The sequence below is a fragment of the Helianthus annuus genome, chromosome 1 (assembly GCF_002127325.2).
Source record: "Helianthus annuus cultivar XRQ/B chromosome 1, HanXRQr2.0-SUNRISE, whole genome shotgun sequence".
In the NCBI taxonomy this organism is placed as follows: domain Eukaryota; kingdom Viridiplantae; phylum Streptophyta; class Magnoliopsida; order Asterales; family Asteraceae; genus Helianthus; species Helianthus annuus.
In genome coordinates, this window is record NC_035433.2 from 2074048 (window position 1) to 2101911 (window position 27864).

General features: G+C 36.7%; 4 protein-coding genes and 2 long non-coding RNA genes across 6 annotated transcripts; 2 read left to right on the forward strand and 4 right to left on the reverse strand.

Annotated features, from left to right (window-relative positions):
* Window positions 1-665: 665 nt before the first annotated feature.
* On the reverse strand, window positions 666-2587 carry LOC110942301 (60S ribosomal protein L19-3). Its single transcript, XM_022184048.2, has 5 exons — window positions 2398-2587; window positions 1539-1661; window positions 1105-1418; window positions 952-1013; window positions 666-862 (listed from the first exon to the last, which is right to left on the reverse strand). The coding sequence occupies exons 1-5, from the start codon at window positions 2507-2509 to the stop codon at window positions 838-840; spliced, it is 636 nt and encodes a 211-aa protein (XP_022039740.1). The 5' UTR covers window positions 2510-2587; the 3' UTR covers window positions 666-837.
* A 316-nt stretch (window positions 2588-2903) lies between these two features.
* Window positions 2904-3951, forward strand: LOC110942311 (proline-rich protein 1). Its single transcript, XM_022184058.2, has 2 exons — window positions 2904-3350; window positions 3437-3951. The coding sequence occupies exons 1-2, from the start codon at window positions 2921-2923 to the stop codon at window positions 3766-3768; spliced, it is 762 nt and encodes a 253-aa protein (XP_022039750.1). The 5' UTR covers window positions 2904-2920; the 3' UTR covers window positions 3769-3951.
* Window positions 3952-4485: 534 nt separating this feature from the next.
* Window positions 4486-5089, reverse strand: LOC110942319. The gene is made up of 2 exons (XR_002594758.2): window positions 4944-5089; window positions 4486-4860 (listed from the first exon to the last, which is right to left on the reverse strand). It is a non-coding gene; the product is annotated as an uncharacterized LOC110942319 (long non-coding RNA).
* A 3291-nt stretch (window positions 5090-8380) lies between these two features.
* LOC110942331 (proline-rich protein 1) lies at window positions 8381-9197 on the forward strand. The gene is made up of 2 exons (XM_022184088.2): window positions 8381-8759; window positions 8851-9197. The coding sequence occupies exons 1-2, from the start codon at window positions 8381-8383 to the stop codon at window positions 9180-9182; spliced, it is 711 nt and encodes a 236-aa protein (XP_022039780.1). The 3' UTR covers window positions 9183-9197.
* A 663-nt stretch (window positions 9198-9860) lies between these two features.
* LOC110942324 (putative GTP diphosphokinase RSH1, chloroplastic) lies at window positions 9861-18741 on the reverse strand. The gene is made up of 24 exons (XM_022184075.2): window positions 18316-18741; window positions 18043-18179; window positions 16641-16817; window positions 16433-16498; window positions 16257-16349; window positions 16033-16164; window positions 15852-15953; window positions 15702-15779; window positions 15541-15612; window positions 15333-15440; window positions 15130-15227; window positions 14958-15018; window positions 14790-14852; window positions 14653-14709; window positions 14459-14560; window positions 13735-13896; window positions 13509-13640; window positions 13320-13406; window positions 13164-13235; window positions 12991-13077; window positions 11784-12228; window positions 11230-11291; window positions 10348-10416; window positions 9861-10264 (listed from the first exon to the last, which is right to left on the reverse strand). The coding sequence occupies exons 1-24, from the start codon at window positions 18338-18340 to the stop codon at window positions 10160-10162; spliced, it is 2592 nt and encodes an 863-aa protein (XP_022039767.1). The 5' UTR covers window positions 18341-18741; the 3' UTR covers window positions 9861-10159.
* Window positions 18742-21650: 2909 nt separating this feature from the next.
* LOC110942339 lies at window positions 21651-25015 on the reverse strand. The gene is made up of 3 exons (XR_002594767.2): window positions 23857-25015; window positions 23245-23295; window positions 21651-22981 (listed from the first exon to the last, which is right to left on the reverse strand). It is a non-coding gene; the product is annotated as an uncharacterized LOC110942339 (long non-coding RNA).
* Between the last annotated feature and the right edge of the window lie 2849 nt (window positions 25016-27864).

A 27864-nucleotide genomic window follows, 5' to 3' on the forward strand; every position in this document is an offset into this window, starting at 1 on the left:
GTTAGGGACTATTTTAGCAATTTACTCTATTTGTTGAAATCTTAAACTTTTGTAGCCCAAGAAATCGTAAACCGAACTAAATCACTGAAAACCGAATTAATAAATAATCAAATTGCGTATTGTATCTTTGAAAGAGTACCATCCAGGGTTGTTCATAAAGCTCGCGATTCGTAGCTTGACTCATAGCTCGCTCGAAAGAAGCTCAGAAAAACTAGCTAAAAAAACTCAATTTGAGATGACGTGAACCAAGAAAAACTAGCTAAAAAAACTCAATTTGAGATGACGTGAACCAAGCTGGCTCATTTTGTAACCAAGCCCAGCTGGAGCTAAGCTCGGCCCATTGCTCGGCTCGTTGGCTCGTTCTTAGGCCCGTTTAACTCCGACGTAAAGCTCAAGCCAAGTTTAACCACCTGAATTAAATTCGAGCTTGAGCTCGACCCCACCCTGGCTCGACTCGTTTACAGCCCTACCCAAGGCTGTGGGTAAAAAAGTGTGGTCCATGGTTCCAAGATACTTGTGGGTAGGCGTCACCAGTGTTTTGTTGTTCTAGGGTACTTTGGTGTATAACCGATTTGTGGTTTCAGGGTACTTTGGTATATAACTAACATGGTAATGCGGGAGAGGCCGAGAAAACTATCAACCAGAAGAAAAACACAAGGGAAAACTAGTGCAAAGGCTACAAGTAGTATAACCAACATCAAACAAGCAAATGAGTATCAACATCAGTTATAAGTAAAACTGTTTTATAAAGGAAACAAGAACAAACAGGTCAAAAAAAACTACACTGCATGGCTAATCAAAACATCAACATAATCTTCATCTCCCAACATACAGACCTCACTTCTTAGATTTCTTTGATGCCCTGACAAAAACACAAATATGTCAGATAACCATACATAAAACCTTAACCTGTTAAAAATTAATAACTTTAAATTCACATTCGTTACTCACTGTGCAGGCTGTGCTGCTGGAGCAGCAGCCGGGGCTGCTGCTGGTGCTTTCTCTTGAGGCCCCTACATAAATTTGAATAACAAACATTAGACTTTTACAAGATCAATAATAAAAAGTTTAACTTTTAGATTATATTGTGAATTTTTATAATACCTGAGCAAAGCGTTCTTCTCTTCGTGCCAACTTTCTTTCTCTGCTAGCCTTGTTTTTGGCTCTCTTGGCCTCAAACTGGTCAGAGAGTGTCTTTTCACGGGCCTTCTCAGCCTTTGACTTGTGAATGCTTTCCATGAGCACACGCTTATTTTTAAACACATTACCCTTAACCTTCATGTACATGTCATGATACATATGCTTGTCAATCTTCTTCGCCTCTCGGTACTTGCGGAGCAACCGCCTCAAAACTCTCATTCTCCTCATCCACAATATCTTTGTGGGCAACCTTGCCTCCCGTGTACCCTTACGTTTACCTAAAGTTGATCAAACAAAAAAAATCATTAACACTAGTTTTTTTTACAGAAATTGGATTTGGATTTTGATTTTGATTTTGATTTTGTAGAACATGAATAGAGACTACAAAGGTAATATACCATATCCAGAGTGACGCCCCTTTCTTTTAGCTTCCTTCATGCGACGAGCACGGGATCGTGAGTGAATCTTGGTGGGTTTCCTGATGATAAACCCATCCTTGACCAGCTTACGGATGTTCTGGCCTGTAATTATCAAGCAGGAGACAAACTTAATAAAAATTTATAAGTTAAAATAACACTAGTGCATTTTTACTATTGTTAAGATGATAAAACTTTTAATAGAATTTGGAAACAATCAACTAAATGTTAAATATGAAACTAAACTAAAGTTATGAATCTAAAGAGACATTTGTTTGTTCAATTCATAAAAGACTCTTGCAGCAACCTAAACATTGCAGTTAAATAATTAGAGTTAGATACAAGCATAAATTGCATTATTTTGCCATACACAACAATAGCTCATGATCTCTATTTTTTGTCCAAAGACTGCACTGCCTTAATTGTAACATATAAAGCAATCAAATACAAAATTTCAAATATATAGTGATACTGTTTCAGCTTTAAATTATCATTTAATAGCAACTATTATAATTTAACACAAATATATCTGTTCTATTTGATTTCATGTTTTGAAGCTCAAAATGCAAATAAATTACCACATATACACAGCTTATCACATCAAATAAGCTTAACTACAAAATTAAACACCTAAACTACTCGGATTCATAAACTAACAATCAAAATACATAATATTAGCATAACCTAATACTCAATTCAGCTTAACATAACCTTTCAAAAGCTACAAAAACAAAATCAACACATAATATAACAACGTTCCGTTCACAACAAATCCAGAAGCAAGTGTAGATCAGCGACAATCGATAAAACCGAAAACAGAATCGGAAAAGTATGAACATACGTGAATTCGCCATTGAAATCTCATTTCCTTCATTAGGATCTAGCCAAACCTTGCCTCTGCCGCACTTGAGGACGCTTGCGGCAAGCCTCTTCTGTAGCTTCAACGACACCATCTCCCTCCCGATCCAAACCCTAACCCTAACCCTACACTGGATATTATTGTGTGTGCGCGCACTGATAACTTTTTATATCCTCACATTTTCCCTTTAGGGTTTACTTATTGGTCTGGGCTTATGGGCTTCAGATATTCTATATTTGGGTCATAAAAATAGTAGCCCAATATGTGGCCCAATATCAAAAGAGGGTGACCACGTTGCGGCCATTAGTCAATTTTAGTGTCGTGCTAACAAGTAATGCACTATCTTGCACCTCCCAAAGTAATGGGCACAATGATATATATATTTTTATAAAAAATAAACAATTCATTAAAAAATGATAATAAGTTATATATAGCATATGTATAAATAGGGTAACAAGGTAGAGCCATATACCACACCCAACATTGTTCATCTATAACCATAAAGATGGAATCAAAGGGTACGAGATTTGCTTCGATTGTTCTTTTGTCGTTGGCGGTTGTGTTGTTTGCTTATGTTTCGGCAGACGGTGGTTATGGGAAGTCGCAGCTAGAGGGATATATGCCACCAAAACCAGCAACACCAAAAGAACAGACGGGGTATGAAAAACCCAATCCTAAGTTACCAACAAAGCCTAAGTTGCCGACGAAACATGTGGCACCCAAAGAGGAGCATGGAGCATATGAGAAGCCGAAGCCTAAGTTGCCAACAAAGCCTGAGGTACCAAAATATGACCAGAAAAGTTATCAAAATAACTATCCTAAGGTACCATCAACCAAAAAGCCGTTGGTACCCAAGGTGCCAGAGCATCCGAAGAACATAGCGGTTCAAGGTCTTATTTATTGTAAATATGGTTCCAAACTCCTCCCGATTCAAGGTAAGTTCTATGTGATACTACTTTATATAAAATTGTGTTGTAAATATGTATATGTAAGAAGTCATTTAAGTATTACACATTTATAGGAGCGACTGCGAGAGTGACTTGTTTGGCGGTGCACAAGAACGGATATGAATCCGCTCCATTTTCATTCTCGAGTTGTCCAGCAGACGAAAAGGGTTACTTCTTGGCCAAACTACCATCATCGACGCTTGTGAAGGATGATCTATGGGAGATCACAGAATGCAAGGCTTTCCTTGAAAACTCGCCATGGACGAGCTGCAACGTTCCAGAAGATACCAACGGAGGAATTAAGGGTGTTCGTGTTACATTTTCTCGTCATCTCAACAGCAGTGGATTTTGTTTGTCATCCGTAGGCCCTTTTATATACACCCCGGGACCCAAAGAAGGTTACTAGACGCATCATCATTTGACAAAGTTTTTTTTTTATTATTGTTTTACCATCGTATTTCATTGTGTGATCATTGATTTTTTCATTTTGTTGTGGTGTTTTGTGATGAATTGATTCGACGTCAAAGCCTCAAAGGCTCATCAGCTCATATTTATTTGTTCAATATATCCTTGAAGAAATTTCTTTAGCCATGTTGTGTTAAAATATGTGTTATAAGATTGTTGACAAATCATTATAAGAAATAATTAGTCATAGTGTCTACGCTATGTTAATATGGTAAAGTGAATTCTCCCAACAAAGCTACTGGTTTTGGCCCTTATAGCATGTTGTAATGTGATTTAAGGTCCCATCAACAAGATAATATGTTCTAGAATTAAATGTGGTACACTTTATGGGGTCAAGCTACACGAAAGTTTCACCGTTGGCTTAACAAGAAATCCGGTCGACCAGAGTCGTCTCACTGGACCCCGATCCACCCACATTAACATCAGCCCAAGTCAAGCAGTGGCGGAGCTTGAACAAGCGGACTCTAAAAATCCAAATCGGTGTAGACCAGACACTTAAAAACCCAATATTTTACACTACCAACAAATTTTCTATAAAATTAACACTACGTGTGAAAAAAATAGTGGGGGCTAGGGCAGAAGAATTAGATTATTGGAGATTGAAGCTAAGATCAGTAACAAGAAGATTGAAGATAACACAATTTTACGCAAATATAAATTGTATCGCAACAATACACTGACTTGGTGATACTTGAAATATCAAAGCTGCAATACTTTGTGTATACATCTCACTATTTCATCCTTCCAAATACATGTACACCTATACTATTCTCTTTTATATACACTCCCCCTCCATCTACTACATTATTTTGTTATCATTGTGCAACAAATTTATGTGTATAACTACAGACAACAACTGAGGAAAGAATTGTGTTTTTATTCTGAACCGACAAAACTTGTTACCCTGCATCTGTTCGCGATCAAGTAACTAACATTCGCGTATGTGTTGATTTTCGCCTAAACTAGGCCAACTACACCCTGTGGACCACCCTAACACACCAAGGACTATATCAACCCTTGAACATGCACTCACCTGAACACCAAAACACACGCTTACCATTTTTTAGAAAATCAGTTACATAGAGTTGAGATATGATTAACGTTCATGATACATACCAGATTGTCCAAGCTTGCTTCAACATGAAAAAGAATTACCGCCATTCCTCTTCCTCTATCAACCTCGGCCTGTTCGATTATACCAATTAAATGTGTATTGAAAATAAAATTATTATTTAACAAAGTTATATTTTACTTTTTTTACAAATTTACACTATAGCCTCTGAACTTTGATAAAGTTGTTTTTTTTTTCTTTTTCTACCGATTTACACTACAACCCCTGAACTCTAACCAAGTTATCACTTTGCGTTTGAAGTTTTTGCTACGTGAAATTTTTTTATCGGATTCGTAACGCTCGACGCGAGTTATTTTCCGTAACGTTGTTTTTTAAACAGATTGATTGTTTTAAATGTTATTTAAACCGTTCGGTTTTTTTTAAACCACCCGACGCTCATCTCTAAACATACCATTGCGATGTGCTTTTTTAATCTATATTTAAACCGACCCGCTGCAATGTGCGGCCGTCGTTCTTATCTTTATATACGTTTTGATGGTGTAAATTTGTTAGAATAACATGGTTTGGAATACGACGTAACTTTTCCATGACTTCGAATATATCGCCGCCATGGTTTTAAAAACATTTGAGGCGTGCGCCTCAAGGCGCGCCTCGAGACGAAACAGCCAGAAAAACGAGTCTGAGGAGCGCGTCATGGTGTTTTTAATGTATATGCGCCTCAGAGGGGCTGAGGCGCTAAGAAAGCTGCGCCTCAGAGGATTTTAATAGTTGCTTTTGATGTTTTGACTTTTTGTGTCAATTTCAAGCATTTCATGTCATTTTTAAGTGTGTTTTTGATGATTTTGATGATGAAATTAGTTAGTATTATTATTTTTATAATATATATATATATATATAGGGTAGGGATCCTAAGAGAAGTCCACCCTATTTGAGAAACTTGAGAAGCATTCTGGACCACACATTTTTCTAAGCTTTTCGTAATATACACATATGTATAGTTTAAAATTGACTATATACATATGTGTATAACTCAATATACATATATGTATATAGTGTATTTTAAACTATACATATGTGTATATTACGAAAGGCCTAGAAAAATGTGTGGTCCAGAATGCTTCTCAAGTTTCTCAATTAGCCTACTACTTCTCACATGATCCTTATCCTATATATATATATATATATAATTTTTATATTTATTTATTAATACCGCCTCGGCCTTACGCCTCGTTTCGCCTCGAGGCTTACGCCTCGTGAGGCGAAGGGAAAACGCCTCGAAACTCGTTTCAGTTCTTTTAAACCTTGACCGTGTTAGGGGTATCATATCAGAGTAGGCTCGAGCGGAAGCGGAACAAACACACACACACTAGCAGAAAATAAAGAACACGAGAATTTACGTGGTTCGGTCAAGGTGACCTACGTCCACGGGTTGCAACTAGGGTTTTACTTTTATTAGATGCTCACAACTGTTTTCAGAATGACACAGACTACAGTTACATAATAGGTATTTATAGAACAAGATTAGGGTTTCCTACTTGGTCAACAAGTTAACTAAGTGGGCCTAATAACTAGGGCTGACTAACCCTAACTAGGGCAGGCTAACCCTAATTAGGGCCGGCTACCCTAAAGCCTACGAACCCAACAATCTCCCACTCGGAGGCTTTGTATAGTCCACAAAGTGCATCCAAGAAACCCATCACCAATAACTTCAGTAATCTTTACGTTCAAGTCTTCCCAGCCTCCAGTTCTAAGAACAAGCTAAGACTTCAGTCACATCCAAGCCACCTAGTTGCAACCACACCTCTCATTAAGTACCTGAGAGACCAGTTGAAGCTCCCACAAGCTCCAACCCAACAGTCTTATCAGACCCATTCTCTATCTCAACCGGCTTGCACGATCCACCAGCTCCAGAGATACACCGAGAATTAATACCACTCTCCACATTTTGCAAACTATTTCCAGGAGAGCTTTTTTCTTCAGTCGGAATCTTTGTCTTCAAAACCCAACGGTTCTTTGTGGTTGTACCCGAAACACGACCCATGCTCCCACTATCACCAAATCCCCTGACTGGCTTAAACTTAGACCCCCGACCACATTCAACTGACATCCCCAAAGCACCAGAATTCAAGTTTGCAAATTGAACCCTCTTCCGCTTACTAGATTCAGTGAACCAGACTTTATGTTGTACAGGGACGGCTACTCCCTCAACAGGTATCTCAACTAGATACAACGATCCTCTCCCACAGGCAACAACAAGATTTCCATCAATCACCTTCCACTTCCCACCACCAAACTTAACATCTAGTCCCTGTTTATCCAGTTGACTAACAGAAATAAGTTTCTTCGTTAAACCTGGAATTACCCTGACGTTCTTTAAGTTCCATGTAGTGCCCAGTGGAGTCTTCAGATTGACATCTCCCATACCCGTAACATTAAGAACATGACCGTTAGCTAATCGTACCTTTCCAAAGTCTCCTTTTTTCAGATTCACCATCGTCTCCCCGCTGTGCATGGCGTGAAACGAAGAACCAGAATCCATAGCCCAAGAATCTATAGACTCTTCACAGCAAACTAGTACGTCACCGTCAGATTCATCTGACACAACGCTGTTTACATGCTGCTTACCATCCTCTTTCTTAGGATCAGGACACTCATTTTTAACATGCCCCTTTTCACCACAGTTCCAGCACCTCACATTTTTCCCAGCTTTAGAAAAGCTTTTCCCACGACTCCCACTGCTTCTGTTTTTACCTCTTCCCCTGCTAACACTGAGCATACCAGAAGTAGATCCTCCACTAGTGTTCCTCCGGCGAACATCTTCACCCAAAACACTATCCCGGACCCGATCAAACTTCAAATTTCCAGTTCCAGCAGTTTCAGTGACCGTTGTCACAAATCCTGACCAGCTATCAGGTAAGGAAGATAACAAAACCACAGCCTGAGTGTCATCATCCAACTTCATGCCCACAGTTGCTAACCTGGACAAAATTGAATTGACTTCGTTAATGTGATCAGCAACTGAACTGCCCTCGTTCATCCTCATATTAAACAGTTCCCTCATCAAGAACACCCTGTTACCGGCAGACGGCTTCTCATACATATTTGACAGAGCTTCTAACATATCACGAGCAGTTGTTTCTTTCATGATATTAAATGCAACGCTTCTCGTCAAAGCCAATGTAATTTTTCCTCTTGCCTTTTTGTCCTTTGAGTTCCAAATTGCCTCGGCAGCTTTATCCATTCCAGCAGGTTTTTCTTCTAGTACCACATCCAAATCGCATTCACCAAGCAACGCCTCTATTTGCATTCTCCACCAAGCAAAATCAGTACCGTTGAACTTCTCGATTCGGAACTTCCCGTCTTCAGCCATAGCAAACGAGAAAAACCAGAAAAAACTACAAGGAACCAAGCAACCGAAACCCGAGCAACTTTCAATAAACCAGAAACCCGAAGTACCCGAACCAGCGACTTCTCGTTGGCCATGGTGTTGTTTGCTTCTGTTTCGGCAGACGGTGGTTATGGGAAGTCCCAACTCGAGGGATATATGCCACCAAAACCAGCTACACCAAAAGAACAGACGGGGTATGAAAAACCCAATCCTAAGTTACCAACAAAGCCTAAGATGCCGACGAAACCTGTGGTACCCAAAGAGGAGCATGGAGCATATGAGAAGCCCAAGCCTAAGTTGCCAACAAAGCCTGAGGTACCAAAATATGACCAGAAAAGTTATCAAAATAACTATCCTAAGGTACCAACGACCAAAAAGCCGTTGGTACCCAAGGTGCCAGAGCACCCGAAGAACATAGCGGTTCAAGGTCTTATTTATTGTAAATATGGTTCCAAACTCCTCCCGATTCAAGGTAAGTTCTATGTGATACTCCTTTATATATAATTGCGTTGTAAATATGTATATGTAAGTCATTTAAGTAATTAAGTATTATACATTTATAGGAGCGACTGCGAGAGTGACTTGTTTGGCGGTGCACAAGAACGGATATGAATCCGCACCATTTTCATTCTCGAGTTGTCCAGCAGACAAAAAGGGTTACTTCTTGGCCAAACTACCATCATCGATGCTTGTGAAGGATGATCTATGGGAGATCACAGAATGCAAGGCTTTCCTTGAAAACTCGCCATGGACGAGCTGCAACGTTCCAGAAGATACCAACGGAGGAATTAAGGGTGTTCGTGTTACATTTTCTCGTCATCTCAACAGCAGCGGATTTTGTTTGTCATCAGTAGGCCCTTTTATATACACTCCGGGACCCAAAGAAGGTTACTAGATCAATCGCATCATCATTTGACAAAGTTTTAATCTTTTTTTGTTTTGTTTTTTTACCATCGCAATTCATTGTGTGATCGTTGATTTCTTTGTTTTGTTGTGGTGTTTGGCGATGAACTGATTCGACGTCAAAGCCTCAAAGGCTCATCAGCCCATCATATTTATATTTGTTCAATATATCCTTGAAGAAATTTCTTTAGCCCTGTTTGTGTTAAAATATGTGTTATAAGATTGTTGACAAATCATTATAAGAAAAAACTAGTCATAGTGTCAATGCTATGGTAAAGTGAATTCTCCCAACAAAGCTACTGGTTTTCACCCTTATAGCATGTTGTAATGTGATTTAAGGTCGCATCAACAAGATAATATGTTCCTAGAATTAAATGCGGTACACTTTATAGGGTCAAGCAACACGAAAGTTTCACCGTTGACTTAACAAGAAATCTGGTCGACCAGAGTCTCCACCCACATTAACATCAGCCCAAGTCAAGCAGTAGCAGAGCTTGAACAAGCGGACTCTAAAAATCCAAACCAGTGTAGACCAGACTCTTAAAAACCCAATATTTTACACTACCAACAACTTTTCTATAAAATTAACACTACGTGTGAAAAAATAGTGGGGGCTAGGGCAGAAGAATTAGATTATTGGAGATTGAAGCTAAGATCAGTAACAAGAAGATTGAAGATAACACAATTTTACGCAAATATAAATTGTATCGCGACAATACAATGACTTGGTGATACTTGAAATATCAAAGCTGCAATACTTTGTGTATACATCTCACTATTTCATCCTTCCAAATACATGTACACCTATACTATTCTCTTTTATATACACTCCCCTCCATCTACTACATTATTTCGTTATCATTGTGCAACAAATTTATGTGTATAACTACAGACAACAACTGAGGAAAGAATTGTGTTTATTCTGAACCGACAAAACTTGTTACCCTGCATCTGTTCGCGATCAAGTAACTAACATTCGCGTATGTGTTGATTTTCGCCTAAACTAGGCCAACTACACCCTGTGGACCACCCTAACACACCAAGGACTATATCAACCCTTGAACATGCACTCACCTGAACACCAAAACACACGCTTACGATTATTTAGAAAATCAGTTAAATAGAGTTGAGATATGATTAACGTTCATGATACATACCAGATTGTCCAAGCTTGCTTCAACATGAAAAAGAATTACCGCCATTCCTCTTCCTCTATCAACCTCGGCCTGTTCGATTATACCAATTAAATGTGTATTGAAAATAAAATTATTATTTAACAAAGTTATATGGGGAATTGGCATATAATAATTCCACCTAGACCTTATTGGCCATTAATAATCCCACCTCAGAATATTCCCTGCACCAGTCCCACCTTTCACCTATTTTTCCTATAATGGTCCCCCGTTAAAAAAACTTAACGGAGTTAAGCTTTTTTCCAAATTACAAACATATTTTTTAGGGCTTTAGATCAGAACGATGATACGAGTCCATTGATGTAAAACTTACTTTGAAATGGTTGTTTTTTTTTCTTTTTTTACTGATTTACACTACAACCCCTAAACTCTAACCAAGTTATCACTTTGCGTTTGAAGTTTTTGCTACGTGAAATTTCTTTACCAGATTCGTAACGCTCGACGCGAGTTATTTTTCGTAAAGTTTTTCTTTAAACAGACCGATTGTTTTAAATGTTATTTAAACCCTTCGTTTTTTTTTTAAACCACCCGACGCTCATCTCTAAACACACCATTGCGATGTGCTTTTTTAATCTATATTTAAACCGACCCGCTGCAATGTGCGGCCGTCGTTCTTATCTTTATATACGCTTGGGTGGTGTAAATTTGTTAGAATAACTTGGTTTGGAATACGACGTAACTTTTCCATGACTTTTGAATATACCACCGCGACGTGGTTTTCTATCGTCACGTTAAATGTCCCGTCACGATTTTCTTATTTTTATGTACGTTTCAAACCCGCCATAGAGCGCAGGTGGTAACCCACCAATAATAAACAAAAAAATATATAAAAACTGAAACACTTACTGCACATGAGCATATACTAATGCCTGCATCTGCCAATGCTAGGGTGATATCAGCCATCATGCCTGCACATCAGTTGGAAGTAAAGATTTATAAACATTCATATTGGGGTAAAATGTCATTTTGTCCCTGAGGTTTGGCCTATTTTGCAACTTTCGTCCAAAGGTTTGTTTTTCCGCATCTAGATCCAAAAGGTTTGAAATCTTGCCAATTTCACCCGGCTCGTTAACTCCATCCATTTTTCTCCGTTAAGTCAAGGGTATTTCCATCCTTTTTGTTAACTTTTTCAGGGGTATTCGATCTTTTTACATAATTTGAAAAAGAAAAAGACCGAATTGCCCTTTAAGTTAACAAAAAAGACGGAAATAACCTTAACTTAACAGAGAAAATGGATGGAGTTAACGAGCCGGATGAAAATGGCAAGATTTCAAACCTTTTGGATCCAAATGCGGAAAAGCAAACCTTTGGACGAAAGTCGCAAAACTGGCCAAACCTCAAGGACGAAAATGGCATTTTACTCTCATATTGGAAAATAAATACAAAAAAGAAGTTTTTACCTTTTCGATCGATGCATACAATGCATAACCATTGGATGGAGTGTCCTTGAAGCTTGCTCCATGACGAAACTTTTCCCGCAAGCCAGCTTTCTAAACTCGGTAACACTTCCTTATACATAGGAACGTTGGCTTGCATCAATTTTCCAAACTCGTTTCCATGTGAGTTGGTTTTCAAACTCACATGCTGCACATGTTTGTTATGTTTTCCATTCACTTTACCGACTTTAATGCTACCATTTTTGAACCGAAAAAGATCTTCATCAACCATTTTTGAAGATGACATTTCCATAACATTCATTAAAATCTTTTCCCATGTATGTTGTGTCCCTTTAGAATAATCCGGCACATCTTCAACTTCACTATCGTCTTCAGTATCAGCAATAAACTCGTTTACTGAATCCGCAGTTATTTCCGATGCAGATAGTGCAGCTTGTTCCCTTAAAAACTAAACAGAACACCAATTGAAATGAATTAGTATTACTATTAGTATTAGTAATTAGTAATATAACAAAAGATGGTGTCTTAGGAATAGTACCTAAGACACAACCTCTATTTTTTATTGTTTTTCTTTGCCAAATTTAGAACAATGCATTCCAACCCATGTTTTTTTTTTCTTTTTGTGTATTCAACCCTTCAACTTTTGGCATTGCCACTTACACCCATCAGTTTTCTTTGTAAAATTTCATTTTGACCCCCTCGAATTTTACATGCTTATTTTTATGTACGTGGGTCAAATATAATACCTTTTCGTGCTTATTTTTTTGTACATTTTGTTCAAAAACGAGTAGGGTCAAATATAATACGTTTTCATTAGGCGGTATAAATCCGAGTTACTTTACATTTCGACTCCGCGACAACGCGTGGTACCATTCTTTAACGTATAAAAACACTATTTTCTTACGTGCTTTTTTCAAGTACGTTTCATTATAAATCCAAGTTGGTTTATGACTTTATGTTTCGACGTAAATTTTCTCGGTAACGAGTCAAGTCAAATAAAATATGTTTTCATGCTTATTTTCATATGCGTTATCAGTTGGTCTACATTTTGACGTAAACTTTGTAAGAAAACGAGTCGGATCAAATATTTGACAGTACAAGTTCAAGTTACTTGAAGTTTCGACGCCGCCGCAACACGCAACGGGTCAAAATACTAGTTATACATAAAAGGATGGTAATTCTACAATTATTAAAAACCATGGTAACTTACTTTCATAATCTTGTGCCTGGCGCTACGTGTTTTGGCATGTTGTAACCATTGTTTGTGCCTCTGGAAAGCTGATTTGCTCGATAATCCCTGGTAATGATGAGAACCACATTTAGAATAATCATTAAGAAAGATATAACCAGGTTGTTTTATCTATAATTTATCTAAAATAGTACATTATAGGTTACTATCTCCACAACTTCAGCATTTGCAAGCACGTGCAAAGGAGGAACAAGATTGCCGTTGACCTGCAAATGACACAAGTCAACCAGTTATTTAACTCTCAAGAAAAGAAAAACATATTGACACGGTAAAAAATCTACTAAACTCGCCTTCGCAGCCACCATCTTGTTTCCGATTTCAGTGTGTATCATATAAGCATAGTCAATGACAGTTGCTCCCTTAGGCAAATTTTTTATCTGTCACAGCAGTAATAAAATAAAAACAATAAGAAACTGAATTTACTAGAGAACTTGAGGAAAGGTAAATCATTTAATTATGTCACGAACTTAATATTTTACCTCTCCTCTTGGTGTAAATACAAATACACGACTACCGAGAAGATCCTTGGTAACTGTATCTACAAATTCTCTTGAGGTCATGTTTCCGACGAACTCCTCTTGCCACTCTCTAATTGCATTCAACCAACCAATCTAACAAAAAGCAGTTTATTTATATAATAATCAATAAAAAAAAATTGATGTACATATCTGACCCAAACTCGTTTTGACCCATTACCCATCTTACCCTGAGTGCGACGTTTGCATTGTTAAGAATGGCTGGTTTTCCTCTCAAAATTCTATCTTCACAAGACACTGTATGTCTGATCAAGTCATTTACAAAAACTTTCCCGCTATAATGAGCAGCAATGCCTCTATTTGCTATCAAGTTCATCTCTTCGGTTCTAATCTGTCAAACATAATATAACATTTTGCATTTAAAATTAGTAACGCCAAAAACTGAAGATATGTTATAATATTATTAAAGAAAAAGGGGTTGAATGCTATTTTCGTCCCTGAGGTTTGGCCAGTTTCGCGACTTTTGTCCAACGGTTTGTTTTTCGCATCTGGATCCACAAGGTTTGAAATCTTGAGTTCTTGACATTTTCATCCGGCTCGTAAACTCTATCCATTTTTCTCTGTTAAGTCAGGGGTATTTTCGTCTTTTTGTTAACTTAAAGGGCAATTCAGTGTTTTGATTTTTGAATACTTGTACATTATGCTAAATGCTTGTACATAAAGTGAAAAGGATTAAATTGCCATTTAAGTTAACAAAAAAGACGGAAATACCCCTGACTTAACAAAGAAAAATGGATGGAGTTAACGAGCCAAATGAAAATGGCAAGATTTCAAACCTTTTGGACCTAGATGCGGAAAAACAAACCGTTGGACGAAAGTTGCAAAACTGACAAAACCTCAGGGATGAAAATGGCATTTTACTCAAGAGAAAATAAGTTAACCAAAAAACCTACCTGAACTTCCAGCCTAAATGTACTCTCGTAAAGAAACGGAATTACAGTAGTATGAAGACTTTGATAACCATTAGGTTTTGGGGTTGCGATGTAGTCTTTCATCTGTAGAAAATGTTATCGAGGTTATCATTGTAAGCAACAACACGGAGCAAAACATTAACGTTTGAAACTGACAAAATGACTAAAATACCCACAGCTCGAGGTATGGGGGTCCAGAACCCATGAACTAGCCCAAGAACATGGTAGCATATCTGCGTGAAAAATAAATAAATATATATTTGAGGAAAAACCATGTAGCTTACTAGCATAACAATTTGTTTAAAACGAATACCTGTTGTGCATTACATAAAGGGGCAACACCAACACAAGGCTTCGGTTTAACAATGATGCGAAGCTGTAATCCAAATGCATAAATTAAGGTCAAATAATGAAAATTATAAATATAAAAATTAAAATTATGTATTCTATGTGCACCACTTAAGGAACTTTGATTAACTACCTGTGCAATTTGATTAACTTCATTGATTGAACCTCCGGATTTCAGTACAGACTTATAAATACTGCAAATAAAGGAACTCAAAATCAATAATGAAAACGAATGTGTGAACAAAATTCTCAGAAAACAATTTTATTTATTTATATTAATATTTTAAAGAAATAGAGAAATTTACCTGTATGGTTCCTTACATACTGACTGGACCTCAGTTGTCAGAGCCATGAGGTTTAAGAACTGATCAGCTTCAATCTTCTTGATCAATAATTTATTCGCCTAAACATGATAATAATAAATAAGAAATAAAGTGGTTGATTTTGGTTCCAGTCATACGCAAGTACCAAAAAATAGAAAATTTTTAGCTAAAAATAAAAGCAGTACCTCTTCAATTTCTTTCTCGTGGTCTTTATATAGTTCCGCTACCCGCCTCTTGATTCGACCGTAATCTTGAGGATTTGTGTACATAAAGGACAAATTCTCAAGCTCAGACTGCATGAAAAAAAAAGAGACAAAAATGAACATATTTAAAGTTCAAATATAAAGCAAAAAATAATTGAACTATTAAAGCAGTAGAGAAGTGGTAAAATACCTTAATTTGGTACATCCCCAGTAGCTTTGCTAGAGGAGCAAAAACTTGTAGGGTCTCCATTGCAATGCTGGACTGTATGCATATAAAAAGACTTTAAAAATAATATTTAAAAAAACAGGATAACGAAAACTTGACAGCTAATTAATGTAACTTTACTTCACCTGCTTATGTACAGGCATATGTGAAAGAGTGCGCATGTTATGCAACCTGTCGGCTAACTTCACAATAATCACCCGAACCTGAGAAAGATAACGTTAAAAATTCACCGTAAAAATTATGAAAATAAAGATATCACTTGGTAGAACAATCACCTCCTCTGTCATGGCCAGAAACATTTGTCGAAGATCGTGTGCTTTCACTTCTTGTACAGAAGAGATTTCGTTATTACACTTTAGCTTCCCAAGTTTAGACACCTGAATTACCGAATAAACGAAAGTATGATAAATGCAATATGTTGAAAAAAAATCAAGAAAAAGTTTCAAAATTGACCACCTTCGTTTCTCCTTCAACAATGTGGCGAACTGTGACACCAAATTCCTTCTCTATTCTTTCAAATGTAACAACGTTCGTATCTTCAACCGTGTCGTGTAATAAGCCAGCAGCTATTGACTCCCAATCTAATTCCTTTTTAAAAATACTAGATGTTAATAACGTTAAAAGCATTATCGTTAAAAGCATTATTTTAATTAAAAGATTTATAATTTAGTCAAACTCACTAATTCACCGAGAATTCGAGCGACTTCTACAGGGTGTATGATAAACGGTTCTCCACTGCGCCTTTTTTGCCCATCATGTGCCTCAAAGGCCAGCTACAAAATACCATTATCGAAATAAATTACATATAAAAGGATATCATTTACTTTATAAATAGAGAGAAGATAAAGGAACTTACTTTTAGAGCATCATGAACTATTTCTAACTCATTAGACGTAAGGTATGCAATAGAAGGTTTAAGATCCTGAAGTAATAAAATAAGCCATCAGTACCCTCAATGAAACGTTAACTACACTTATCTTGTGCAATGTGATATAAATTTTAACGTTTACATACTATTACTGCATTATTATATAGTTTTGATTAAAAGCAACAATGTGACGTACCTCCCACAATATTTCAGGGGAAAGTTGATCATATCCTGAAGGGGAAGATGAAGAACAAGCAACTACCCATTTTCTACAGCCAATATGAAGCAAACTTGACCGCAAGAATTTTCTTGGAGGAAAGAAGTCAGAAGTTTCGGAGGATAACCATAATCTCTTTCCAGAAACTTCACATCTCTGGCATAAATATCAAGTAGAGTAACGTATTAATGTATCAGTACAAATTCGATGAAAATATACCATTTCTATAAGATATAGAACTACAGACTACTTATGGCCGTATGATAACTTAGAAGGAACTGGATATCAACACAGGTGTCTCTTGTAAAGAAATTAATGGAGATGAATGTATAACATCTGTAACCACTAAGATGTCAATGAGTTGTTAGTTCATCAGGGTGTTCATGGACGTTGTCGAATTGAAGGTACTTCCAGAAGTTTATTGATGGGTTGAAGCGATAGTACTTGATTTAAGGAGAAAGATGTAACATTTCTTTATAAATTGTGTATTGGAGCGTAGTAGTTTTCTTTATTCTAGTAAATATATAAGAAGGTGACCAGGGTAATTTGCATACAAGGTTTTTGCGATTTGTTAGATCACACTATGATTCTCAACCCTTGTTTTGGTATATGCTTTAGGTAAGTTTTCTTGTACATTTGTGCCCTAATTAATTTTATCAGAGTACTGATCAAACTCCCCTCTTCCACATGACTCTAATTGATTCAACTTCTCCGATCATTTTCAGCATTTACTCATCTGGTAACGAAAGTGACCTATCACAATAATGTGATACCTTCTATTAGTAGCAACTAGCTAGAAGCAAGTACCTTAAGTCTAAGTCTACCTACTTGATCGAATGTAGGTCTACCTAATTGCAAAACCAAAAAGCATCCTAACACTTAAATGTATGCATGATGCATCTCAGTAATATCCTGATTTTAGTATTTTACGTCACTAAATCCGTTGCAAGGCTTTCCATTCTATTAACATTCCATGACTCAACATTCAAAACCGCATTATAATTCATCACCGTACCATAGTTGTCAATAGCGATTGTAGCGATCGCTATAGCGCTCTATGTAGCGTATAGGTATAATGTTGCTATTAGGGTTGTAGCGATGGATAGCGAGAATACTGACAGCTTATTTTGTTTTTAATATAAATAGCAATTAAATATAGCTATCAAATAGCTGGATTTTAGGTTTTTGTTAAATATACATGTAAAATAGCATATATACCAGGGTATTTTGATATAATATACATATACAAATTTTTTAAATTTTTTTCTAGTGTATCGCTATTTATCGTTATTCGCTATTTGTCGCTGTTCGCCATTAACAACTATGCACCATACATAAATTAAACAAAAACACAGTAAAGTACAGAGCAAGTGAGCATTACCGACGAATGCGCAGTGGTAGCCAAACACCCTGTCATCGCCCTAGGCGCCTTCCACGCACACGAAACAACACTACAATCATACCTTCCACTTCCATCCCCTTTAGAAAACCTACACACACTCACACATTCCACTGGCACTACAAAATCCACACAAAACACATTCAAAACACAATCAAACCCTAGCTAACACCAATAACCTAACAAAACACACAAAAACACATCCAAATATACTCAAACACGCTCAAACACACTCAAACATATTCAAACAGCTACCTGATAACGACGGAGCAGACGCCATAGCTAACAACAAGCATCGGAACCTGAGAAACGCCTCATTGAATCAACCGAACGCATACACAACAACAACCGAACCGTAGATGATGAAAGAAGGATTAGAATTGAAGCAGGAAAGGAAAGGAATCGCAAATAGTGAGGGTTTATGGTGGAAGGAATGAAATGAAAGATGTGAAGAAGAAGAAGAAGAAGAAGATGTATGTAATGTAATCTAGTGCAGGATGATGGATAGAGGTTAGCGAAAGGAAGCCACACAATTTTATTATTATGCGAATATTTTAAAAATTTTTGAAAAAATTTTGGTAGTGAATTTGTAGGTGAAATGAAAGAAATATTCGTGGTTGGTTTGTTAACGTGAAGAAGACGGATATTCCGTTTTCCTCTTTGTTATCAGTTTTAACGCCCGTCCCAATACTAACGGTATTTGTATTTAATTTATTGCTTCTTTTGGGCTTCTTGTTGGGGTTTTATATGGATTTGGTTTGCTGCTTTTTAAATGGTTTATTGGGCTTGCTCTAATTCAGTTCTAAACACGTCTTTCTTTTCATAGGGGGTAGTAAGCTAGGCTCGCTTAGATCAAACGTAAAATATTATGTATTTCGGGTATAATACAAGTATGGTATGGGATTAGTTTTAGAAAACTATACGGGTGTGGGATGTGTATGGCATTAGGTGATACCTGATATGATTGAAATTTACATATTTGTTAATATCAAGCTTGTGCATTTACATTTTGACTTTATATATGAGTTATGAAATAATCTATTGTGGTTGGATCATGTAGAAGACTAATTTTACCTATGAAAGATACGTGATGAGGAGAGAAGGACAAATGTTATTGGCTTCAAGGGTAATCTAGTCCTTTCTCACTTGAACAACCCCTCTAATTTTCAAACGGCTATAACTTTTTCATACATTAATATTTTTTTAAATGGGTTATTGGATTTTAATAATCCTAACTTTCACCTGTTGGCCGGTATTAATCACAACTCTAAATATTCCCACCAGCGATCCCAACTTGTAAGAGTTTGGCCCTCATCGATCCTTTTCAAAGTGTAGGTGCACTTAATTCGATTAAGGAGGCTGGAGGTGCACTTGAAACTATGTTGGAGGCCAAATTCTTATGTGTTATAAAAGGATCAATGGGGGCCAAATTCTTACAAGTTGAGATCTTGGAGAGAATTTTTAAAGTTGGGATTATTATCGGCCAACAGGTGAAACTTTGAATTATTAAAATCCAATAACCCTAAAAAAATTACCCCGCATTAACGAGCATTTCATTTTCTTTAACGAGCATTTCATTTTCATTAAAAAAATACAATATTTTGAATACGCATTAGTCCATTACGTGATTTTAAATACCCGAATACGTGATTTTGATTACCTGAAATTTACATATTTGTTAACACCAAACTTGCGCGTTTACATTTTGACCTTATATATGGGTTATGAAATAATCTATTAAGATGTTTAACTTTATACTTTTTGTATTTATAATTTCTTAAATAATTAAACTATATAAAAAATAAAATAGCAAAAATGTACTTGAGAATCCTAACATGTAATTTAACAAACTAACAAGTATACCTGATCTTAGAATTCAACACTTGAACCGAAGCCGCGAGACGCGGCCTGTTGCCTTGAGATGGGGGTGGTGTTGAGTCAAAGTTGGGATGCAGCTGAAAGTGAGTTGTGGCTGGAAATAACAAGTAGGTAAGATAATCACAATTCCATGTTTACTTATTTTTCCTCGTGAAGAATCATATCAACATCAATTCCATTATCAAACATATCTAAATATTTACATCAACCATCAAGGACTAATTCCAAACCCAAAAGGCAAAAGCTCATATAATTAAGACGCTAACCATTGTGATCGTTTACATCTATGATCTTTCTCCTATATAAAACAATATCATAGTTAGTAAATTCATCATATAAAGCTTTCAATTACGGTTACATTGTGTAAATTTTGATATCACTATATTTCTTATTGTTCAACAAGATGGAATACATCGAGATTTATAGAGAAACAAAAAAGCAACGACGTCTAAGACTTGGCTCTACGCAAGGAAATAAATGAATGCCCACAAAGGAGGAGATATGACCAGGTGATTGATCAAAAGTTACTAGAGAATATGCTACTAATTTACACTCCCCCTCAAGTTGGAGCGTGTAGGTCACGGACGCCTAACTTGTCGAGAAGAAAGTGTTGTTATCGCGAACCCAAAGCTCTGGTAAACAGATTGGCGATTTGATCTTTCCTATAAATGGATCGTGTTCGAATTTCTTGTGATTCGATGCGTTCACGAACGAAGAAGCAATCCATTTCTACGTGTTTTGTCTGTTCATGATACACGGATTATTGGAGATATGTCTAGTCGTTTGGTTATCATAGAATAATGGAGTTGTATAAATAACAATTGTATTTCTTTTATATTAATAAAATTAGGTTATATACCCGTGAGCTTCACGGGTTATGGGTTGTTTTATAAAAATTTATATTTACAAAAGAATTTTATATATATATGATTTCTTATAATTGGATAACCTCTTCATACTAACATTTTATTGGTTTTTGATTTTTTTTTTTAAACACCACTTTAACGTCCTTTCTACCACGTGTTTTTCTTACCGCGCCGTCTTGCTAACGTGACTGCTACGTGACGCTTAATGTCTCCTCTTTATACCCTCCCACACTTAATGTTTCAACCTCAAAGCACACCCAACATTTTATATACCCATGACATTCACGGGTTATGGGTTATGTTAAAAAAAATCTATGTCTATAAAAGTATTTTTGTGGGTGAGAAGTTTACTTAGGGCATTTACTTCAATATGGCAATAAGTAATAGAAAATGCAATACTATTAATTCTCTACGAAATACCTATTTAATTTCAGATGGAGACGGATCCGCACGAATATGGATCAGACCTTTTGATTCGGATAATCCAACTTGTACTAACGAATTATGAGTTCTAACTGTTAAACGGTGGAAATTGAAGTTATTTAAATTAAAGATCCCGCGAGTTTCGCGAGTGGCTTAACACAAACATATAATATCTACTGGCATGGTATTTCTTTCATGATGTTGTAAATTTTTTTTACCATACTACCACTTTTTAAAAGGAAAATGTCCCTTACATTTGAAAAGAATAAATCCTTTGTGTGTGGAAAGTTTCCTTACATACAAACAAAATACGGTTACACATTTGAGCAAAACATTGCTTTCCTGCTAAATTTAACTTTGTAGTTACCTAAAGTGGTAACATTTATATTATTGGCTTAAAAAACAAACTACCATATATAATACTAAAATCAACACACAACTAAACTTGTTGACAAAACAAACAATAACATCAAGGTCTAGCCGAAAAAAAAAAAAGCAGAGCCAAAAATATATGAAATCCAGCACCTCTCGGCGAGATAGGAGTCCCTGCGTTAGCAGAATTGCCCTCAAGAGTCATTGCACCACCAGACAGTATAAGCCCGGGTCCCAAACTATAATTTAGAAATCAAAAGTCACCCATTTTTCCCACTACATATGCTGCTGTTCCGCCTGGTGTTTTATCCACAAGGAGGTGGATTGTACTTCACCTAACAGCCTTTCAATGTGAACCCGCTTGCTCGAAAGTATGAGATCATTCTGACACTTCAATATTATGAAGCATACTGTCAGCACCACAACTTGTACCGCCTTTTTCTTCATTCGAGTGTAGCCTGGAACCTTGCAGACACTTAGTAGATCTTTGAAAGAGAAGGCGAAGACCGGCGGTATATTACACCGCTCACTAATTTTGTTCCACACGACAGCCGCAACGTAGCAGGATGTGAATACGTGTGTTGCATTTCATCTCCGCCATTACAAAACCTGCACAACGTGGAGCCGCTATGGATTCTTCTTTTATGTAGACCAACCAAAGTAGGTAAATGCTCTTGTTCTACACGCCACCCAAATATATTTTATCTTTTTTGGAACGCATTTTACTCTTTGAAAAGGAAAATACGGTATTGCATACTCTGTCATTAATCTCCTACACGAGCCCACTGTAAACTAACCTGATCCGTCCAGTTCCCACACCCATCTATCCCTACCATCAGTGACCGCAATGTTCATTAATAAAACATTCAGGTGCTCCATCTCCCTAATTTCCTATTCTCTTGTAGGTCTCATCCACTCTCCCAGTCATCCCAAGACAGAAATTCGCCTCGCTATAGTTGTATTTTTTTTTCAATTTCCAAGAGAAATAAAGCTGGAAAAATCCTCCTTTAATGGTTGCTGTCTATCCATTTATCTATCAGAATCAGATAGTTGACCCGTCCCCAAGAGCCCCTTTTTTAGATGACTTATCTGGATATTAAGATTACTTAAATCCTTCTCCATCTTGATAATTACATTCCAAACTCCAATACTCCATAAATTCCAGCTTTGACTGGCACATATGACCACGATCTCGGTTGTGAGTGTACCGCTTCTATTACTTGTTTCCATAAAGCCTTATCTTCATTCTTAAAAACGCCACCACCATTTTGCTAGCAAACTAATATTCATGTCCCAAAGAGACCCAAGCCCTAGCCCTCCTTTTTCACATGGACCGATCACCCTAGTTCGTTTTCTTTCCCAACTACGAACAACAACACAATCTGAAACAGAAAACAATAAAATAATTAATGTATATAACCTCTGCCACTAAATTTAAGGTGCTTTGCAATTTCACAAAAGTTGAAGCATCTTCTTTGGTGTAGCGTCAAAGAGCATCTTGAAGAAGCAAAAGTGTATGATTTTTGGTTGATATATATTTACTCAAGCGATATAGGTGGCTTTTATGCCTTTAAAATAAATTCAAATGGTGTTAAATCACTTGGAAATAAGACAAAAAAACCCAACCAAGAAATTGAAAACATACCATGGGGGTGGTCGTAAGATCCTAAAAAATACCGAACCTGTCATTTATAACCTACATGCACCACGTTCCGGTCAAATGAGTCAAATATGAAGTAAGAAAACAATGATTTGATTATTATTATTATTATTATTATAAAACCTTTATATTCGTAATAAGTATACTATATATGATATTAACATCTACCAACAGCAATCAAATGGGACCAAAGTTGAGTAAGCAACTCAATCACGGAAATTTGCTGAACTCAACCACCAATGTTGAGTAAGCGGCTGGCACTCAATCATGAAAATTTGCTGAACTCAACCAAGGGGTGGCACTCAATCATGGAAATATGTTTATATTCAGAAAAAAAAAACTTCACGATATTCTTTTAGTTCATCTGTTTATTTCAACATAGGCAATTAACACAAAAAGGTAAGACCAAGATCTTCACTTTATGGGTAATGTTTAGACAGTTTCAAAACATAAGCGTAAGCAATCGGGGTGTATGAACATTGGTGGAATTGAGTACAAACATTAAGAATCCGCTACAAAAGACAACCGATTGAATATAAATAAGAAATAAGCCTAAAACAAGATAGCAATCTTAAACGATCAACAAAAGAAGTATACCTGCTTTTTATCTTAGATGAAAACGACAGAAGTAACCATAGCGCCGACTGAATGAGTTGAATCACCCTTGCTAATTGTTACCGCCACAGAAGTAACCAGATCTTCCACACCCGAACCATCTTAACGTTGACGCCATTTGTTCCAATCATCTCCAACGAAAAGTGTCACCATTGTAACCAGGCGATGATTAACCATACAAACACAACTCATCAAACACACAACAGAAAATAGAATAAAAAAAATACTGTAACCGACAAAACTAAAAGTGTGCACATCAACTCTTTTCTGTTTTGACCCATACGAAAAAAAGCATGTTTGAACCACTTTCTATGTGGAATCCTTCTCTTGTTCACAATGACCAAACCATACATGTGGAGGAACAAATGTGTCTTGGTGTTATTTATGCTTCATTATTAGAGTTTTCAATATATTTGAATCATAATCAAACTAATTGGATAACCTCTTCATACTAACATTTTATTGGTTTTTGATTTTTTTTTAAAACACCACTTTAACGTCCTTTCTACCACGTGTTTTTCTTACCGCGCCGCCTTGCTAACGTGACTGCTACGTGACGCTTAATGTCTCCTATTTATACCCTCCCACGCTTAATGTTTCAACCTCAAAGCACACCCAACAGTTTATATACCCATGACCTTCACGGGTTATGGATTATGTTAAAAAAATTATAGGCACTTCACGGGTTATGGGTTATGTTAAAAAAATTTATGTCTATAAAAGTATTTTTGTGGGTGTTTGGGATTCCTTCTCAAAAATGACTTATTAACTTATATAAGTCATAAGTGAGAAGTTTACTTAGGGCATTTACTTCAATATGGCAATAAGTAATAGAAAATGCAATACTATTAATTCTCTACGAAATACCTATTTAATTTCAGATGGAGACGGATCCGAACGAATATGGATTAGACCTTTTGATTCGGATAATCCAACTTGTACTAACGAATTATGAGTTCTAACTGTTAAATTGTGTTTTTCTTGAATAGGAATTGTCGTTTTATGCAAAGATGGGACTGTGTGAAACGTATCTCAGAGATAAAGTGAGATACAGAACTGTTGTTTTGGGTTTTTTTTAACCCTAGCTAGAAGTGGAAGTAATACAGAGGGTTACAAAATGGAAGGAAGAAGAAGAGAAGGAAAGGGAAAGAAGTTTGGGAGCGATGGTGGACTTTTGACCTGCATGAAAGAGAAAGCGACGTTTTGTCGCCCAGCTTCTTCCTCCATCTGCCCCCATATTTGACTTTAGGGTTAAAAAAAAAGAAATTAGGGGAACGTGACACGTGGGAAAAAGAAAGGGGAGGGGGCTTGATGTGATGAAACGTGGCCTACCAATGTTTTGCTTTATTAGAAAGATGTATTTTTTTCATAAATTTATTTTAATATTTTCTTATTTATATACTAGGTTAGAACCCCGTGTATTACACGGGTTGAATAAATATAATTTTATATACCAATTAATATAGATATATATATATATATATATATATATAAATATATATATATATCTTTTAAAATGTCGTTTATTACACGGGTTGAATAAATGTAATTTTATATATTAAATAATAAAAAAGTTGTATTTTTAAGAACCCCGTGTATTGTACGGGTTGAGTAAATTTAATTTTATATATTAAATAATGAAAAAAGTTACATTTTTAAGAACCTCATGTGTTACACCGGTTGAGCACATGCAATTTTATATACCAAATAGAGAAAAATGCTCGGATAGTCCCTGTGGTTTCGCCTTTTTTCACCTATAGTCCCCAACTTTCTAAAATTACCTGAATAGTCCCCAAGTTTTCAACTTTTGTTCCCGGATAGTCCCTGGGTCTAACTTCAGTTTGTTTTCTCTGTTAAAAGGGTGTGAAATGTCAAAAATACCCTTTCCTTAAAAAGGCCAAACCACAGGGACTATCCGGGCATCTTCTTCATTTTTATTTATAAAACCCCACCACCACACTTCATTTTCAACCTCCACCCACCATCACCCTCCTCCAACCTCCACCATCACAGAGGTGATTGAACCTACAACGTACTGTTTCCCTCATCTCCGATCAATCTCCGGCGATCTCAACTCCTCTTCGATAGCTCCCGATTAGCTCGACAACACCACTCCGTTCTCTCGTTCACCGTAAAGTTCATCAGCCGTCGATCTACCGTCTCATTTTTCTTGTACTCTTCTTCTCTCACTTCAACCTCTGTTATCAAGGTTAATAGATACTGATGTTGATGTTTGTAATTTATCATGTGTCTTAGTAAAATGACTCTTCATTGCTTGTTCTTAAATGATGCGTGAAATAATATTGATGCTTACCCTGTTCACGATAATGCTTCTGTTTATCCGAAACTATGTTCAAACGATGTGTTGATGAGACAATGATATAATAGATAAGGGTTTAATGAATCTCTGTTAATAGTTGAAGGTAGGATGCTGGGTTTTTCCTTGAATGTACAACTGCACATGCTCCGGGTACAACCTGGTTATGCACGTTTCAAATGTTCAGAAATAAGGTGTGATGTTTGCTATATGTGTTAAGAAAAGGATGATTTTTTGTGTCATGATATCGATAGGAGGATTTAACAAGAATCAAATGTTGTGAAAAGGCCTGATGATGAACGATTCTTTGATAAGTGTTTGTAAAATAATGATGATAAGTGCCTCATAGTTAGCGACAATAATAAATAGATGATAAGTGCCACATTGTGCTATTACTTCCTCACCACCACCGGGACTGGTCCGGTTACTCCCGTTTGACCGGTTCGACCGGTGCCGTGGTGGCTGTTGCGGCTCAATCACCTCTGTGATGGTGGAGAGTGGAGGAGGGTGTGATGGTGGGTGGAGGTTGAAGATGAAGTGTGGTGGTGGGGTTTTATAAATAAAAATGAAGAAGATGCCCGGATAGTCCCTGTGGTTTGACCTTTTTAAGGAAAGGGTATTTTTGACATTTCACACCCTTTTAACAGAGAAAAGAAACTGAAGTTAGACTCAGGGACTATCCGGGAACAAAAATTGAAAACTTGGGGACTATTCAGGTAATTTTAGAAAGTTGGGGACTATAGGTGAAAAAAGACGAAACCACAGGGACTATCCGGGCATTTTTCTCTACCAAATAATAAAAAGTTATATCTTTATAAACCCTATGCATTATATGGATTGAATAAATCTAATTTTATATACTACATAATAAAAAAGTTATATTTTTAAAAACCTCGTGTATTACACGAGTTGCATAAATGTAATTTTGTATAGTAAAAAATAAAAATGTTATATCTTTAAAAAAACTCGTTTATTACACGTGTTGAATGAATGTAATAAAAATGTATATCTTTAAAAGTGCTAACGGATATACTCAATATACGATGGATGAGGTGATTGCGGTGATGGTTCTGTCACGTAAACATAGTGATTACCGCATTTGAATTGAGAGTTGAGCACGAAAATAAAAATATAGAACCAATAAACATTGATTAATATTTTTGTTTACCCCTTATCAGTGTTGTAAAAGTCGGATTACTCGGCCGAGTACTCGGCGAGTACTCGATCCTCGGACCCCCTCCGAGGCGACTTCCTCCTAGGCGGTCTCAATTAGTCGGCCTCGGGATTACTCGGGAGTACTCGGTGCTTAGTCGGCGCCTAGTCGGACGTAGTCGGCCTAGTCGGTCAAGGCGGTCAACGTGGTTTGTTGACTTTTAATCGGTCAAACTCGGTCAAAATCGGCATACTCGGCCTTGTACTCGGACTACTCGGCCTTGTACTCAGACTAGTCGGACTTGTATTCAGAATATTTGAACTTTAAATATGTTTCATTTTAAATTATACTCAGTTGACATGAATTATACTTATTTTAACACATAAATAATATATAACAATTAATTTTCTTTATATTTACCATGTCCGCGTACTCCCCGAGTACTCTCCGAGTACTCCGATTACTCCCAACTCCCCAGTCGGCCGACTAGGGACCGCCTAGCGACTTTTACAACACTGCC